At 36.6% G+C, this 19,469-nt stretch overlaps 1 protein-coding gene across 1 annotated transcript in view; it reads left to right on the forward strand.

Moving 5' to 3' along the window:
- PSMD14 (proteasome 26S subunit, non-ATPase 14) overlaps nucleotides 1-19,469 on the forward strand; it is a 103,989-nt gene that overhangs the window by 12,062 nt on the left and 72,458 nt on the right. The window contains exons 2-3 of the mRNA XM_055122775.1: nucleotides 743-868; nucleotides 3,779-3,830. Coding sequence (XP_054978750.1) covers nucleotides 3,783-3,830 — 48 coding nt within the window. The 5' untranslated portion in view covers nucleotides 743-868; nucleotides 3,779-3,782. The remainder of the gene's footprint in view (nucleotides 1-742; nucleotides 869-3,778; nucleotides 3,831-19,469) is intronic.

Below are 19,469 nucleotides of genomic sequence, written 5' to 3' on the forward strand. Positions count from 1 at the left end.
GATGCTGGGAATTGAACCCGGGTCGGCCGCGTGCAAGGCAAACGCCCTACCCGCTGTGCTGTTGCTCCAGCCCCACAAGTTTTTCATTCTTCCACCTAATAAAATTTGTCTTTTTTTATATATACTAGGGAACAATTGATCAAGATGTGATGAACTAATTTCTAGAATAATAAAATAGTGTTCAAGATATTTGGGAAAATGTGTTGAAATTTTATGATACATTTTTCAGTAATGTTCTGTAAACCTGTAAGTAGCTGGTTCATAGTTTGGGCCACACCCAGCCTTGCTCAACGCTTACTCCTGGCTCTTTATGCAGCGATCACTCCTGGCTGGCTCAGGGGACCAAATGGAGTTCCAGGGAGTGAACCCAAGTCATCCGCTTGCAAGGCAATAATAGCCCTACCTCCTTACTTTCTCTCCAGCCTCACACTAGAAGGCTTTTTTTTTTTTTTAAATAGCAAAGTAGTTTTTTTGTTCTTTGAACAAAAAACTTTGAAAGTCTCAAAGTCATGAGATTTCTATCTTTAAAATAATAATAGTTTCTCAAAAAACCAAAATTTGGATGTCGGCCTAATCTCTATGTGCTGTTGCTCTCGGGAGTAGTCATTTCATTCTAGACTTTTAGGAAATGGTGATTAAATATTTTATTGTTTCAATTTTTATTATGCTCTTGGCATATTTTTGTGCTGCTTAAAATAATTATATCTTATTTACCTCCCTGCAAAATCCGTTTTTTTCCTAGGAGAGAAAGGGGAAAAGACCTGGGAAAAAGTATACCTGCCAGTATTAGCAAGAGCTTGAAAAAAAGGAACCTGTCAAATTCAGCGGATTGAAGCTTTTCAGCATAAGATTTGTAGTTACTGACCAGGTAAGAATTGAGAATGTATTTTACTGGTTCTTTCAGGATCTAAAAAGTGTATGAAAGTACATGATTTTTAATATACAAACTAAAATTGTGTGATAGGCCACCAGATTTGAGTATCAAAAAGTCATTTAGATAACTATTGTTTTGTTAATTGCTTTCTAGAGACTATTTTTTAAATGTGATTTAGAAATGTGTCAGAGTTCATTTTTAAATTTAATCTATTGAACACTTAAAATTATTTTAAGTGTTTTTGTTTGTTAAATATTTTTTCTTGTTTGCTGAGATATCAAATTTTGCTAAAACACAAGTTTGACCTGCCAGATTCTCTTTCCCTCTGTTCCCCACTTCGCTCATGTATATTCACAGCATCTGGAGTCTGTGTAAAGTCATCAGAAACAACACGGGGAGAACAGATAGACGGAACACAGCTGGGAATTGACTTTGGCCTGGCATATATATATATAATGTCTAAGTATATGTGGTGTTTGTTTTTTCCAGTTTTTTGAATTTGTAAGTTTGAAATGGTTTAGAGACTTTTTTCCCTTTGATAACATGTTCTAGAGGGACGTCTTTAGAATTTTTAAATCCACAGATTTTTTTTTTTTTTTTTTTGGCAGGGGTGGGGATAGTCTTCAAAAATTGTGTTGAGGACTGGGGATATGACTCTGAGGGCTAGAGAGCTTGATTTTTTTTTTTTCCTGCTTTTTAAGTCACACCTGGCGATGCACAGGGGTTACTCCTGGCTCTGCACTCAGGAATTACTCCTGGCAGCGCTCGGGGGACCATATGGGATGCTGGGAATTGAACCTGGGTCGGCTGCGTGCAAGACAAACACCCTACCCGCTGTGCTATTGCTGTAGCCCCTAGAGAACTTGATTTTTATAAGGAGCTCCAGGTTCAATCCCTTGGCACCATGTGGCCCAAACAGACCTGTCTCCCCCAATAAAAAGTAAGTTATTGAATGCCATCATTGAATTGAGGAATTGTGTGAGAAGTTGATGGGGATTTTATTTATAGATGTTGCTAATAGGGAATAAGTTGATATTTATAAAATTGAAGTTTTGTCTGGACTAATAGATCCTTTTGTGTTTTTAAATGACTATCCATTGTGAATTTTTTTTTTTTTTTGGCTTTTTGGGTCACACCCGGCAATGCACAGGGGTTACCTCCTGGCTTTGCACTCAGGAGTTACTCCTGGCGGTGCTCAGGGGACCATATGGGATGCTGGGAATCGAACCTGGGTCAACCGCATGCAAGGCAAACGCCCTACCCGCTGTGCTATCGCTCCAGCCCCTCCATTGTGAATCTTACATACTTGTTGATGTAACAATCACACAAAGAAAGCATATGACTTTATTTATGTAGAATTCAGAAAGGGGAAAGTTAACCTATATTGGAGTTCTTCCTTTGTAGGGTGATGGAGATTAAGAGGGAATGAGAGTATTTTTAGTTGCTAGTAATATTTCTTCATCTTGGTGATTGTTATATGGGAGTTTTAACTTGGAGAAAATTCCATGGCTGTATCAGTTGTGTACTTTCCTGCCTGTAGACTGGAGTCAAGTTTCTGATAATTGCATTTTATATATCCATGAGATTAAATTGATGGTAGGATTTTTCACATATAATTAGTAAGAAAAAGATCTAGGTACGTCACTGAATTTTAGTTTGTATAGCAATTCTAACTAGTAAAGCAACATGGGTGAATGATCTGTTAACATTTAATTTAAAATATAAATTGTAGTTATACTTTTTCTAAAGCATTAACTTAGGAACAGTTTTAAGGCATAGCAGTTTACAAGTAGAAAAATTCCTTCATCGTCATATTTAGTGACAGCAGTATTTGTATAATTGGGTTATTCATCACTTTTCAATTTGGAGTCTATTAGCATACTATCTCTTGAATTCTTCCAAGTTTTCTGAGGTTATCAGACTGTGTCCTTTTTCCAGATGTTAATAAAAAAGGAAAAGAACAGTAGGGCCAGAGAAAGAGAGTACAATGAGGAAGGTGCTTGCCTTGTATGTGGCTGACCCTAGTTTGATCCCTAGCACTACATTTGGTCCCTGTGTCCTCCAGTAGTGATCCCTGAGCCTTGGGCACAGTTGGCGTGGCTTGAAAAAACAAAAAATCAAATCAAATCATTTAAAACACCAAATTAAATTCATACTTCAAAGTTAATTTTCTTTATATTGATTAACTATAAAGTTATAATTGAGAACAGCAACTGAATTTCTCTCCTGAAGGAAATGTATATCTTCACAATATCTGAAAAAGAACAAAATATCTGTGTAGGTTCTAGAACACTATCTTAATGCATTTAATGTTTACTTTATAATATTTCTTTTAGTATAATGAGTTCGTTTTCAGAAAGCCTTTGATGCTAATTCAGAGATCCATAATCTGCTCACAATGTCTTTCACATGTAGTTTTGATGATAACTGACAAGCTGTAAGTTAATTAGCACAGAACTTACTAATGAGGATGTTAAAATTTAATTTAAAAGTGAGGATTTTATTTGTACACTCAGGACAAATGGAAGGAAATTCAATCATACATATGATAAGCATTTCAGGCACTTTTTCCTCATTCAGGTACTTTATTAGATAACAATAAGAAAATATAATTAACTTAATGATAGCAAAGTTTTGAAAGTATGCTAAGATTGCTTGTCTTTAAAACTGGGGATAACCCAAAACCAAAGCTGTAAAATAAGGTCTGTTAATTAGCATGGAAGACAGCTTCTTGAATTAATATGTGGTGTTAATTAACAGGAAGTCTGATGTTGTGTTGTAATTACCACCAATATTTTTGACATACTGAGTGACTGAAGGTGAATTATATAGATAGCAATTGAGTAAACACTTTTGTGCTTAGGAACATTTTCCTTTGTTTCTGTTTTTTTTTTTTTTTTTTAGAAAAATGGACAGACTTCTTAGACTTGGAGGAGGTATGCCTGGATTGGGCCAGGTTAGTATATAACTCTCAGTATTTCTTTATATGTAAACTATAAGCCTTTTTTTAAAGATATCTGAAGAGAAAGAAATAACTCCAAGAGAATGAACCTCATAGACAAAACTTCTGGTAAGGAATCTTATTGCTGGTTGCTGATTTGTAGCACTGACATGTATGGAATATTTTCTGCTTTTCTATTTTCCTCTTAGAAGCTTTCTCTTTGATTTAAAATTCGGTAATACATGAGATTATAAAACGTTTCTTTTATAAAAGGAAAAAAGGACATAAGATATCTTATTATCTGGACTTACAGTGTTGACTTTACAAGGAAAACAGGGGGAAATAGCCATGACATACTCTTGGCAAGATCATGAAACTGACCCATAGATTATTTACACAGTCTTAACCATCAATAACTTCTTTCAGTAATTATGATATATGGATGTCAATAAGTAATACATCTTTCTGCTTCAAATTTGGTATGTATACACACATATATTTACTTTCTACATTTAAGTGAGTCTCAGGTTATCATATAGTTGATTCCATGCTATTAGACAGATGGCCTCTCTAGATTTCTTCAGTATGTTCTTTCCGCTTCAGCTAAAGAAGACTTTTTTTTCCTCTCCTTTGAGTTTTGCACTGATTATTTTCCAGTCCTTCATTCAAAAAAGACATGACTATTGTTTCTGTCTTAAGTTTTTTATGTAATGCATTGTTTTGTGATCAAAGTTTGGGGATATATTTGTAACTTACCTTAAAAACTTAGTTTTCAGCTTTTCCTTATTTTATATCACTTACGTCACTGTCAATGACTTTATCTTTCTTCATTCCAAGTAGACACAGTTTTGAGAGTTCAAAAATTTTTTAGTATTTTGAAGGCCCTTTCATAAATTCAGTCTATGATAATTTATGACTAGCGTTTCCATTTAGAAAATTGGAATCATTCAGTGATTTATATTGGTGAGAGTCTTTGCTCTTTGTTTTTGAGGCCTCACCTGCTTATGCTTGGGGCTTACTCCTGATTGTCTGCAGAGAGATCATTCTTGGTGGTACATTGGGGACCATATACAGTTGCCAGGATTTGAACCAGGTTGCAGCTACCATAGCTGCATGCTAACCAAGTTTGGTTAAGTTGGTTAACCAAACTTATACTAACTAAGATAGTATAACCTTTTATACTATCTCTCCAGCCCCAGCATTTGTTAGTTTTGATCTTTATTCCTTTTGCCCATTATTTTAATTTTCTTTTCTTTTCTTTTTTTGGTGGGGTGGCATTGTCAGGGCTATTCCTGAGTCAGTGCTTGATGTTGCTTCTGTTGGTGCTGGGGTACATGTAATGCCAAGGATCTAACCTGGGCTTCCTCACTGCAAATCATGTGCTCCAGCCCATTTCTTCAATGGTCTTTATTTTTGTATGATTTATATAATTCATTCCTTGGGGAGAAGGAACTCGTATACCTGACTCTGTGCTTTAGTGTGGTCTATGGCTCAATTCAGGGAACCATATATGGTCCTGGGGATTTGAACTAGGGCTGGCTGCATGCAAGGCAAGCATCTTATCTCCTGTAGTATTTCTTGAACCCTATAATTCATTCTTTCAAAAGGCCTAAAACATCTCAGAACTAGACCCTTTTGTAGTTCTTCCCTTAATTTCAAAAACATTTCATATAACTAATTTCCCTAATTCTAAAATTAGAACTACCAGTTTATGCAAGTAATCAGAAATAAGCTGCAGTGATTGGTTTCCACTACAAATTTACCTGCAAATTATATTTAAATATCTTGCAGTAGTGGTATTCTGAAGGGAAGTTGCATCAAATTAAAATACCGAAATAACTTTTCATAAACATTGGATACAGTATTATATCCATATTGGGAATCCATGCTAAAAAGTGACTTGACATGATATAATAGTTTCGTGGCTGGAGAGATGGTACAGCAAACAGTACTGGCCTTGTATGCGGCCAATTCAATTTCAATTTTTTTTTTTTAATTCTGGCACCCTATTTCGTGCCCTTAGGCCCACCAGGAGTAATCCCTGAACACCACCCAAGTGTGACTAAGAACCCAAAAAAAACACCAGTCTTAATGACAGCTGTTGACCAATGCATTAAAATGAAAATTTATTGGTCCAATAGCCTCTCCTTAGTTTCCTGATCACTTAATCAGCCTGTGTCTTCAGTTTCTAGTTAATTGAACTTAGAAATACATTGCTTGAGAATCTGACTTACCATGTTTTGATTAATAAAGATAAAAATTTAAAAAATGTTTCCTTTTTTGTGCTATTGTCAAATTTTAGGTGTTTAAGGATTGAATTTTTTATCTAAAATTGTATTTTACTCTTGTTTTTGCATGCAGTGTTACTTCTTTAACACGAAATGTTGTGTTATTTCTGAATAAGCAAGTATAATAATATTGTTTTGTTTGGAGGCAATCCAAGCAGTGCTCTAGAGTCCTGAGGGCTTCTCCCAGAGATACTTAGGTTTAATGCATGGGTCCAGTAGTGTCTGAGAGCCACTGGCGCCATGTAATTCCAGGGATTAAACTCCCGTTTTCGTGCATTGCAAGGCATGTTCCAGCTTTTAAATATTATGTACTTTTCCTTGGCCTAGAATATAACTTACTTTTGATATTTTAGAGATATTGTTTCTATTTAACAAGATCTTAAAATCTTTTAATTGATAATACTCTTCGTTAGATAATAGCATAGCCAGTAAAAGTGAAAAGGAGACAAATTATTTTATCCCTCAGAAAAATCTGTGGGAAAAGTATTTCTATCTTATGTAAAGGCAGAATTTCTTTTATATACCATATACTAAGCTACTTGTTGGTGCCTTATTTATTTGTTTATTTATTTATTTATTGGGATAAAAAAATATACCAGTTGTCCTCAGCAGCTATATCTGGTTCTTGGCTCAGGTGTGACTGGAGGTAGTTCGAAGGGATCATATGTACTGCCAGGGATCAGAACAGGGGTTGGCAAGATATAAAGATATAGACAGCCCCTTAACCCAGTCTCTATATTTTTGGCCTCACTCATCTACCTTTTTTTTTTTTTTTTTTTTGCTTTTTGCTTTTTGGGTCATACCCAGCGATGCACAGGGGTTACTCCTGGCTCTGCACTCAGGAATTCCCCCTGGCAGTGCTCAGGAGATCATATGGGATGCTGGGAATCGGAGCCTGGTTCGGCCATGTGCAAGGCAAATGCCCTACCTGCTGTGCTATTGCCCAGCCCCTCACTCATGCACCTTTTAAAACAAAAATTGGATGAGCAGAATAGGGTTCTTCATCTTTTCTAAGAACTACTTTTCTGAATAGAAGTGGCATTTATTTTCCAGTACTAATTCTCTTTCCCTTATTCTTCTATTGTTCCACTCACCCTTTTCTTTAATAGGAAGATAGTTAATTTCCTGCATTCAGTATACAGCAAAACTTCATTGCATCTTGCCATTCAACTTTTTTCTATTCTACAATTTCAGAGCTATTTATATATTCAATTTTTCATCTTCATTTACTCTTTTTTTTTCCTCTTTGGGTTACACCCGGCGATGCTCAGGGGTTACTCCTTGCTCTGCACTCAGGAATTACTCCTGGCAGTGCTTGGGGGACCATTTAGGATGCTGGGAATTGAACCCAGGTTGGCCGAGTGCAAGGCAAACGCACTATTCACTGTGCTATTGCTCCAGCCCCTCATCTTCACTTACTCTTATGAGACTACATGCTATCCATCTCTAGTGTTTTTTTCAATGCCTAACACTTTATTATAAATACCATGATTTACAAAGTTGTTCATAACTCAGTTTCAGACATTCAGTGTTTTAACACCGCCAGTGTGACCATCCCTCCACCTTCCCTTTGACAGTATTTCCAGTTTCCCACCCACCTCCCAACACCCCCCTCTTAGTAAGCACAAGATAATATACTCTATATTATACAACAAAGTGGGAAATGAAATTATAAAAAAAATCAATAAAAGAATTTGTGATACTTGTTCTGTCTCACAATGGTATTACTAAAGACATTGAAAATTCACTGAGTTTATTGGTGCTGCTTTAGTCTTTTGTGTTGTTTTCACTGACTAAGCTTAATGGGCCTATATGCAACTTTCCCATCAAATTTGCTGTGTTCCTATTAGGCTGTCAGTATTTGGAAGTTTCTGCGCTCCAGGAGCTATGGAGCTGAGACAATTCAGTGACTTGGCTTCTCTTTGAGATTTGTTATAGTAATGTGGAACAGCGCCTTTTATATGCCAGAGGATGTCAAAGTGTGGGTAGAGGCGGTTAGGCCTTTCAGCAGGGTGGAAAATCTGCCTAACCCTTTTCTGACCCTTCACCGTTATACTGGAATTGTTACACTTGTCACATCTACTATTAGTTATCTTTTAACAGGACTTCAGTATTCCATGTTTTTCACTGTGTTTTAAGACTTTGCATCCAGTAGGTTAATTGTGGTATTATGTCCCCCTCTGAATTCTTCATTATGGTGTCCATTTTTTTAAATTAAGGTGTTTTTAAAAATATTACATATTTCTGTGTTAAAATTTGACCTCTGGTGCACTGGAATTATTAAGCTCGTTTATTCCTGCTGCATTGTAATTTACCAGTGGTTTAAAGCAAAAACAAATGTTTTGTTAAAACTTAAAATGTATAAACTGATAATTTTAAATTTCAACTGTTTTTTAACTTACTTGCTAACAGTGTTTACAAAAATGAAATTACCAGAAGATATGAAGTGATAACTGCTGCTTGACTATTTTTTTGCATAGCTATTTCAATTCAGGTCTTGATAACTAAACGCAAGAGGTGGACATAGCCAAAACAAAGTATCCAGTGTCTAATAAAAGTTTTAGTTTAGATCTCTGGGTCTTTTTTCAGATGTAGAAACAGTCAAGATAAGTTTAAAAGTACATGAAATTTAAGTAAACTGTGTCATTTAGTATCTTGTATTTTAATTTGTTAAGCAGGTGTTACGCTATACTGAATATACCAAGGTAGACACGAACATTGCAACTTAACCTAGGACCCTTATTATTTAGTAATTAATGTTTAAATGCGCCAGACACAAAGAGTGGTACCTATATGAATGAGTAAATACTATTATATTGTGATTTTTTTCAGTATAGTGAATATAGGATTTAATTTTACAGAAACAGGGAAATAAGACTGAATTGAAGGTATAATCTCAGTTTTGGAATAAAGGCATATTCAGAAATGCTGAAAAATATCTATGTGAAGAGAATTATTGAGAAAAGTTGGCATTGCAATTTGGAGTTTGTCATGAAAGGCACTGAATACTATACTTAGTGTTTTAGCTGTGTGAAGGTGTTTTATATCTGTGTGTATTTATACACACATTTGTTTTAGCGTTATATTCATAGGAATTGTGAGATAATTAAGCCTGCTTTTATAAGGCTGTTCTAATGGTTGCAAATCAGATGGGAGGAAGAAGAGATTGAAGATCATTTTATGTGAAATATTTCTAATTTTATTCATCTCAACTTTTTATTATTTTTAAAGTTAGTCTGACAATGATTTTGCTTTGATTGGTAGAATGTGAGTTGGGGGTTAACAAGTTCCATTTATGGGGAAGCCTTATGAATCAGTGTGATCTCTCTGTCCTCAGAATTGAGGAGTCTGAAAGTGAACACACAGCTGTTTTAAGCTTTGTCCTGGAGCGAAATGACATGCAACCTATGTGTTTTAAAATAAAGTCAGAAATACTCTGATTTTTGTGTGAACTGCTCTGATTTTTTGTTCTTCAATTTTTTTAAGAAACACAGATCAAAGTAGGCACAAACACTGGCCTGTATTGCCTATAGGTTGTCAGTTTTTCTTTCTTAGACAAACCTCAGGAATTTCCAGATGCAAAAACAAGGGCAAGTACTGTAGGTGAATTGTAATGTTTTGAAAGTATTGAGATGTATGCTACATTTGAAAGATTATTTCAAGTGATTATAAATAGGTTCATGAATTGAATATGATCTTTATGACTTACGAGTCCCCAAGTTACATATGCACAGATTTTATGTGTGTAAGTATATGCACACATGCATGCATACGCATACACACACGTACATATATACGTACAGATAGATTAACTCTTAAGACTATAAGACATCTTACAGCCTACTTCTCCCTCTGGGAGAACCTGGAAAGCTACCGAGAGTTTTTTGCCCACGTGGGAGAGCCCCACAAACTCCCCCATGGTGTATTCATATGCCAAAACCAGAAACAATGCTGGGTCTCATTCCCCTGACCCTGAAAGAGCCTCCAGTGTGGCATCGTTGGGAAGGACGAGTAAAGAGAGTCTTCTAAAATCTCAGGGTTAGGATAAATGGAGACATTACTGAGACCGCTGGAGAAATTCGACGATCAACGGGATGATGATGATGATGATGATGCCGATGATGATGATGATGATGATGATGATGATGATGATGATGATGATGATGCTGATACATTAACTCTTAATGATCACTTTTTCAGCTTCTTGTTATGGACCTCGGAGTTGAAATGATCTTTCAATTAATTTTTTATGTTAGGTTTGGGGCTAATGTTTTTAGGGTTTGTGTTTTGTTTTTTTGGGGATGTTGGGCTATACCCTGTGATGCTCAGGGGTTTTTCCTGGCCCTGCACTCAGGAATTACTCCTGGCAGTGCTTGGCAAACCATATAGGAGGGCAGTGATTGAACCTGGGTCGGTCTCATTCAAGGCAAGCACCTGATAACCGTACTGTCTCTTCCCCCCCCACCCCCCATTTTTTGTTTTGCTTTTTTGGGCCACACTTTGCAGTTCATAGGGCTTATTCTTGGTTCTGCACTCAGGGGTCACTCCTGACAGGTTCGGGGGATTATATAGCATGCTGGGGATTGAACCCAGTTCAGCCATATGCAAGGCAAGCACTCTACCTGCTGTACTATTGCTCTGACCCTAATGTTTTTATGTTTTGTTTTTTTCTGTCTTGTTTGGGGGGCTACACCTGGCAGTTCCCAGGGCTTCTGATGTAGTACTCAGGGATCACTCCTGGTAGTGCTAAGGGGATCATATGCACTGGGAATCAAACCTGGGTTGGTTGAGTGCAAGGCAAGGCCTTAACCCCTATACTATCTTTAAGCCAGGTATTCATGTTTTATAGAATGGGCTGGTTTAATATAGAAATATTACAGATGACTAATAAATGAAGCAATACTGTATTTCAGTATGTAATTGCTACAACCTATTTTTAAGTATTACCTGTACAACTTAAAAATAATGATCACACCCCACTTTGGGGGGAGGATAAAAGATTTGGCATAAAATCTGATGCCAAATGGTGAAATGTGTTAGTACTGTTTTCTTGGTTGAGATTCTTTCTTTTTTTTTTTGGAGGGGGTGTAGTAGGGGTTTGGGTCACACATGCTGGTGCTCAGGGCCACCTACTGTGCTACCTGGCACTGTGTTTGGGATTGCTCCATGGGAGTGCTGGAGAATCATGTACAGAGCTGGAGATCAAACTGGGGTAAGCACCTTCACTGCTTTACTCTCTCTCTCCCTCCAGCCCCCTTGGGTGGATTCTTAATATTATATGCCAGTTCTCTCCAATTAATCATAAATTCAATGAAGTTCTACTAAAAATACCAACCAGAATATTCATGGAATTAGAAAACTTTCTAAAATTCATATGGGAGAAAATAACCCCAAGATAGTAAAGGAATTCTTAAAAAGGAAAAAGAAAGTTGCTATACCAAATATCAAAATACATTTTAACACTGTGGTTCAATTAGTGTTATGTTGGTATAGAGATAGGTAGATTAGTATAATTAAATAAAAAGCCTAGAAATAGATTCTGGTATATATGAAATTTGTAGGACAAAGAGATCTGTTTATTAAATAATCTGAAGCCAGTAGCTTTCTTTATAGAGGGAAATCTAATAATTAAATTTCTTTAATGATATAGCTGGTAGGGCACTTGCCTTGTAAGCAGCCAACCTGGGTTTGTTCTCCGGCATCCCATATGGTCCCCCAAGCCCACCAGGAGTGATTCCTTAGTGCAGAGCCAGGAGTAACCCCTGAGCACCACTGGGTGTGGTGCCCCCCAAATAAATAATAAATTTCATTGTCCTTTTCTATTAAAATATATCTGTATGCATATAGCATATATGTATACACACATATATGTGTATATATCATATGAATTTAAGACCTAACTGAAAACAAAGTATTTATATCTTGAAAGAAAAACCCATTAGGATGTCTCTTATAAAAAAACAAAGTAAAGCACGTGTTTTTGAGAACAAAGAAATTAGAATCCTGTGTAGGAATATAAAATTGAATGTCTTGAATTGGAAAAGAGTATGATGATTTTTCCAAAAATTAAATACAATTCCATACCTTGAAAATAATAGGTTTCTGTGATTCCGCAATTTCATTTATTTCTTTTAGGGAAACTCATTCATTTATATCAGAAGACATGCTTAAGACTAGCTAGCATGAGGGGTGTTCGGAGAGGGGATGCTGGGGGGTGGCGGGTAAGAGGGCAAGGTCAAGATCAAGCTTAATTAAAGCATAGTCTCTCTGGTTGTAAGTGTAGATGGTTCTTCTGAATTGATATAAAGCTCTATAATAAATGTGCTTCTGAGAATTCTCAAGTATATTCTTGATCATTCTCAAATAATTAAAAGTGAAACAAATTCTTAATGGGTGCTTAGTTATTCTGTGTCATTTTGTGTGAGCATTCTAGTTGAGACTGGCCTTTTAGTGGGAAAGGTCTCTGACACTTGTAAATGTTAAATTTCTATTTTGATATGAAATTACCATAAATGACTTTGTGTGAGTTCTTTAGAACATAAGGGGAGTAGTGATATATTTTCAGTTACAGTCAAATTGTGTTCCAAAATTAATCACATTCTGATGAAATCATCAAACTTATGAGGAAAAATAACAATTTAAGTTTCAAATCTAAAGTCAAGACCTTGATTGCTCTGTGATGTCTAAAATGTTTTTTGGTAGAGAGGACATAAGGCATGAGAGGCAAGAGAAGATGCCTCTGTACCATTCAGGAAACCACAGTACTGCAATATAATCTCAGTAGTCCATAAGTATGGAATACTATGATCACAAAAATTCAATCTATGTCTGTTGCTTCCTCAACATTCTGTTACATACTTGATTTACAGGATGTATTGCACATCTGGTACATTGATCTTCGGGTTTCCTCTCTTAAACTTGAATAACGTAACTTTCACATTTTTAGTTCATGTTAATTAATCATTTGGGCAGTTCTCTTAAGTACTTACTCACAAAACCTGTTCAGATGGGGTTAGTGTTTTCTACCATGATATATCCAGGGGATTCCTTATGGTGTATTATCTGGATTGAGTGCCCTGGAAGCACTGCTCTCCTCCACTGGGCAGCTTCCCAGTGCTGTCTCTCAGATTGTTGCCAGTGATTTCACAGGCTCTTCTCTCCAACAGACTGAATACTGTGTCAGGCACTATTGGGGGTTCTTAGAGATAATAAAGAGTAAATTGATGATGATGAGAACTATACTTTTCTCTCTTTCATTGTATGTATATTTCTTTTTGACTTGATTACATTCTTATATATGGTAACTGTTAATTTCTTCTTTAGTTCTCAGCGTTATAAACACCAAAGACTGAGTAATTGGAAGCAATTGTGATTGTTTTATCAAAACCAAAAAATGTTTTATCAAAAGTAGGAAGAATGACAAAACCTAGGTTTGGAAAAATATCACTTTCCGTTTCATATTCTGTTGTTTGATTTTATGGGACACTACTTACTTCATTACCGTTGTAGCACTGTAGCACTGTCATACCGTTGTTCATCAATTTTCTCGAGCGGGCACCAGTAACGTCTTCATTGTGAGACTTGTTGTTACTGATTTTGGCATATTGAATATGCCACAGGGAGCTTGCCAGACTCTGCCGTGCGGGCGGGATACTCTGGTAGCTTGCCGGGCTCTCCGAGAGGGATGGAGGAATTGAATCTGGGTTGGCCATGTGCAAGGCAAATGCCCTACCCGCTGTGCTATTGCTCCAGTCCCTTCATTACTTAGTAGAATACGTTTTAAGAAACCTTTGTAGCTATATTACAGTAGAAGAGGATTTTGATTTTACATTAGTTGATACATGCCTTCATTTTGTTTTAAAGTGTGCAGGTTCTGGTCCTATACACATTTCCTGATGATGACTTTTGGTTTGGGGGCCATACACAGCAGTGCTCAGGGTCTTCTCCTGGCTCTGCACTCAGGAATCACTCCTGGAAGGCTCGGGAGACCATATGGGATACCCGGGATTGAACCTAGAGTGACCACGTCTAAGGCAAGAGGCATACCCATTTGTACATTATGGACACTTTGGTCCATAATGACTATTTGTTGACTGAGTGAGATCTTTGAGTGTGTTATAGCTCAGTCTTTCTCTGACTCTTCATTGAAATTTCATCTTGCTCCAAAGAGTGCAGCTTCCTAGGGAGATAGTAAGATTCTGAATATAAGATGTCATTGTCACCACTAGATTCTAGGACCGAGAGCAAATATGTGTATCTATGTTTTAACAATTGTATTAGGAGTTAGGATTTTTTTTGTTGAATTTGAACATACAGAAGTTGAGTGGAGAGCATGTGAGAACTAAATTGACTCATGCTGCATTCTTCCCATGTTTTAATGTGTTTTATTTTACATGTTTCATCTCATTTAATATTCACAACACTTCTATATGGGTGAGATGATTATTTCAGATTTAAGACATGGAATTAACAGAAAGTAGAGGTAGAGTTGGAACACGTATCTTTCTGTATTTTTAATCCAGTTTTGTTGATTTACCAATTTTATTGACTGAAAATAATAAAATTTGGGGAGTCCATTTCCACATGTTGACGTGTGTGTCAACTTAAATTGCCCTTTCATGCCATCACTGTGAATATGATATGCCCCTTCCATCCACTTTCATGTCCTCTTTCTCTGTTCCTTCTGACAGCCACTACATTTTTTCACAGGATCTGAGTAATTTTTGTCGGAAACACAAATCTTTCTGATGAAAAAAATACCCATTCTATTTCCAAATTTTCCTTTGGTAGATATGTTAGTTACTTAATGAAATAAGAGCTTTAATCTTAAAATTTTTATTGTAAAATATGGATGAAGAGTAAGATGTTTGCTTTAAAATCTTTAGGAAGCCTAAAGTATCCCAGATGGGTTTCTTTTTTTTTTTTTTTTGACATGTAATATTTGGTTCATGTTTTTAAAATAAGGAATGAGTGAAAGTTTCAATATTAATAAAGGTATAGGATACCATAGTACAACTTGAGAAAAATATTTACATTATGCCTTTTAGTTTATAAGACATTTTTCTTACTATTAATATGATTATTATTGCCAAAATGAGTTTTTTAACTAAAAATATGAAGCTTGTTTTGAGAAAGAGGATTTGCTTATTAAGCTAATTTGACGACCAGTCTTCTTGTACCTTGATTTGTAATAATGAAAGAAGAGGTACAGTGAGCTGTTTTATTTGAATAATAGACTTGCCAATTAGCCATCAAGTGCTTCCATCTGTGAAATTGTTGATCAGATGGGTTAGCTGGGATGTTTCCAGACTGGGGCATCATAAATGGCACTTGAAAACTGTCACTTTGATGATGGGGTTTCAAGTATTACACTGCTTGATGCTGTGGAACCTTTTTTTTTTTTCCCTTCTTTTGCAGTACCATGTTTTTTTAGAACATGCTGATCCCACTTATGAATTCTGTGGCATCAAGAGAACTTGGGAGACCTGCCACTGATGTAAAGTTCTGCTTAATCTGCTGCTCTGGCCTGTGCTGAGATTAAACCAGAGTGCTAACAGCTTCTTTCAGAGTTTTCACAGTAATCTCAGTTGGTGATCTGACTGGCACAGGCAGACAGTGCTCATTGCCCGTGGGCCATGGAGCTGGCACACATCAGCAAGTTTCTTTGCACTTTTCCATTAATATAAACTCATTTTCGAGTGTCTTTTTTCCATTAAATAAATATAAATTTGTCTAGGCCACATAAGTGTTGAGATTTCTACATGTAGCAGTTGTGCGGAGTAACCATAACAGCTGTTTCATAAATTCTTGGGGATTTAAATTATTTTTTGGTAGTTATTATGTTTAAAACCTGTTTAACTCGGAATAATACTTTTTTAAAAAATAAGTGTCATAATTCTTACTATACTGTATTTTCCTTGCATTATTTTACATTTTGTGGAAAATTTTCTTAGTAAACTGGCTGTAAATGTTTGTAGCTGTGAGTAGATATTGGAGGCCATGGATGACTTTTCTATCTGATAGAACTATTCCATACTTTTCTTCATTTCCTACAAACCTAGATTACTAAAATTTGGGCAGGTTTCTGCCCACCAGTTTGTGTGTGGGGAGAAATTTATGGCCTTTAGGTTAGAGAGATGCAGTACAGGGCTTATGACACTAGCCTTTTATGTGCCTCACCCCAGTTCAGTCCCTCACCCTCATCCTGCCTCTATGGCATGCATTTTCCAAAAAAAGACACTGAAGAGTGGCTATTTCAAATTTTACCCTTTTGAATATTACCTTGCACCACATATGTGCTCAGAGCATTGTCAGGATTAATTAACCCCTGAACATGAAACTAGAAGTGCCTCAGCGGTGCTGGGTATGACTCTTCCCCTCTTCTCTCTCAAGAAAAAAAATATACTCATGGTGTTCGCTACTTTCTGGACACCAGCTTGCCTGTCTCTCCTGATACCCATCTCTGACCCGTCCATATTCACTGTGAGTGGCAGTTTGTATTGTGCAGTAGCAGAAGCTACATTTGGAACCAGACTAGGTCCATGGTCAATCAAGGGAGAGTGATAATGCATTATTTATGACTGTCACATTTAAATATGGAACTTTTTTTTCACTGTGAGATACACAGTTACAAAGTTAATCATTGGGTTTCAGTCATACAGTGTACATTAGTAGCGGTCCCTTCACCAGTGTATGTCTTCCACCACTAATGTCCCTAGTTTCCCTCCCGCCAACACCCCCACTTACCCTCATCCTGCCTATATGGCATGAATTTTCCAAAAAAAGACACTGAAGAGTGGCTATTTCAAATTTTACCCTTTTGAATATTACCATTAAATACCTTTTTTTAAAGGAAAATATTTCTCTCTGCTCAAAATATATATAAAAATAAATTTTAATTACTAAATAAAGTGAAGTTTTTTAAATTGCTGTTATAGTATATCCTGAAAATTAGTATCCTGAAAATGAGCAAGTATTTATGAAAGACTTTTTAAGAATTTTCTTTGTATTACTGAATGTGCAACTAAGACGATGGTTTCGCATCTGTTCCTACTTGTTTTTTATGAATACTAGTTTTTCACATTGTTACCATTATCAGACTTTTAACCCTCCCCCAGCTGACCATAGTGAGAGAAAGAGTCAATTCAAATATGTTAGTTGATTGTTTCGACTTCCTGGCCACCTTGACTTTTATGTTCTTTATGGCTTAGCTATTACTTTTATTCCTAATAAAAATGTTCAGTAAATAGATAACTTTGTATAGGAGTAGGTTTCCCTTTTGTTCCTTTATTTTTGGTTTGTGTACCAAACCTAGCAGTGCTCACGGACTACTCTTCCTCTGTTCAGGGGTTGTTGCTGGCAGTGCTCAGGGGGCCATTTGGTGCTGGTGATCGAACAAAGCATGCATTTAGCCTGTTGGACTATTATCTCTCTAGCTCAGATTTCTCTATTTTAAAAAGTAAGAAAGTCGGGGCTGGAGTGATAGCACAGTGGGTAGGACGTTTGCCCTGCACAGAGCCGACCCGGGTTCAATTACCAGCATCCCATGTGACCTCTGAGCATCGCTGGGTGTGACCACAAAAAGAAAAAAAAAAGTAAGAAAGTCAAGTATATGCGTAACAGTAAGTAACTCTAAAGTGTATCATATTTGAAGAAATAGAACAGTCAAAAAAAGTGACTTTGGGCAATAGATTGTTGCTCTTAAAGACTCTATAGCTTTAAAAGAACTTTATACTATAAGAAAAGAAATAGATGTGACAATGTGGCCTGCAGCTGCCTTCTTGAAAGAATAGTTTTCCTTTGTACTTTTGACCAGAGATCCTTTTATACTTTGTAAAAAATTTTCTTCTGTGTTTGTTCCTTTTTTTTTTTTTCTTTTTGGGTCACACCTGACGATGCACAGGGGTCACTCCTGGCTCATGCACTCAGGGATTACTCCTGTTGGTGCTCAGGGACCATATGGGATGCTGGGATTTGCACCCGGGTCAGCCTCATGCAAGGCAAATGCCCTACCCGCTGTGCTATTGCTCCAGCCCCAGCCCCTATGTGTGTGTTCCCTTTAACCCTCAGAAGTAACAAGTCTGTAACTCTTTTCCCTCATTGCAGTTTTGACAACTGGGCACTTCTTTTATTAGCTTTCTATTTGGCTGTGGTGCTTGCTGTGGGTCACACACTTGATTGAAGTACCCCTTGTAGTTCTGGTGCTTGCTTCAGCGAACTTGGTTGTGATACTTGAAAGCCGGGGGTTATTTTTGTTTGTCTTTTGGGGTTTTTTTTTATGTTTGTTTGTTTTTGTTTGTTTGTAGTTCTTGTATATATGTTATGCTGGGAATCAGGAACAGTAGTGTGGCAGGGATCACCCTCAGCAGGTGGCATTTTAGAGGATTCAATTTGGGTCTCATGCCTGCCATCAGGCTTTTAGACAAGGTATTTTTAAATAGGTAGTGTATGACATGTCATATATTATAATTATGTTTATATTAAATAGGTGCCCTTGCCTTTTTCAGTCTAGAAAGAGCTACAGTTCTCAGTTACTATCCTTCTAAAAATAAACTTTATTGGTGCTATCCAATAAAACCTTTTGAAAATGGAAATATATACCTAATTATATATAGTTCCTAATGCCGCTAGGCACATGTGCCATTTAAACCCTTTAGTGGTGAAGATATGATGGCTGAGGAATTAAATATTTAAAATTTTACTCAACTTTAGGGACCATAGGGTATAGCATTTGCCTTCTACACAGCTAACCCAGGTTCAATCTCTGGCATCCCGTATGATCCCCTGAGCACCACCAGGAGTAATTCCTGAATTCAGAGGCAAGAGTAACCCCTGAGCACTGCCGGGTGTGGCCCCAAACCCAAAACTATATAATAATAAAAAAATTAAACTTTGTTTAACTTTAAATAGCTCCTATCAATAACCACTATATTGGACATTATTGTATACATATTTAATGACTTAACCTGGAGATTATCTCATTCCTTACCCATACCTATATAACTGCATCATTTTCTTTAAATGACTGCTAATGCATTTTACAAATGCACCATAATTTAATCAGTTTTTTACTGACACACACTTAGCTTGTTTTCTATATTTTAACCAAAAAAAGGTTTGGTTTGGTGTTAATGTTGCAATGACCAGGGTGTATACATGCCTGGCTGTGCTTCTGCACGTTTTTTAGTTGTGTTTCTGGGGCTACATATCAGTTTGCCATCTTTGCATAGTTGGCCACTGCTCTCTGATGTTTGCACTCCTTTAGTTGCAAGGTAACAGCATTCTTAGGGTAGCATTCTGTTCACTTAGAGTTGTTGATGTGTCACAAGAGGTTGTCATGGTGCTACCCTTTTTGTGGTTGTATCAA

Source organism: Sorex araneus, chromosome X (genome assembly GCF_027595985.1).
Source record: "Sorex araneus isolate mSorAra2 chromosome X, mSorAra2.pri, whole genome shotgun sequence".
NCBI classification, from domain to species: domain Eukaryota; kingdom Metazoa; phylum Chordata; class Mammalia; order Eulipotyphla; family Soricidae; genus Sorex; species Sorex araneus.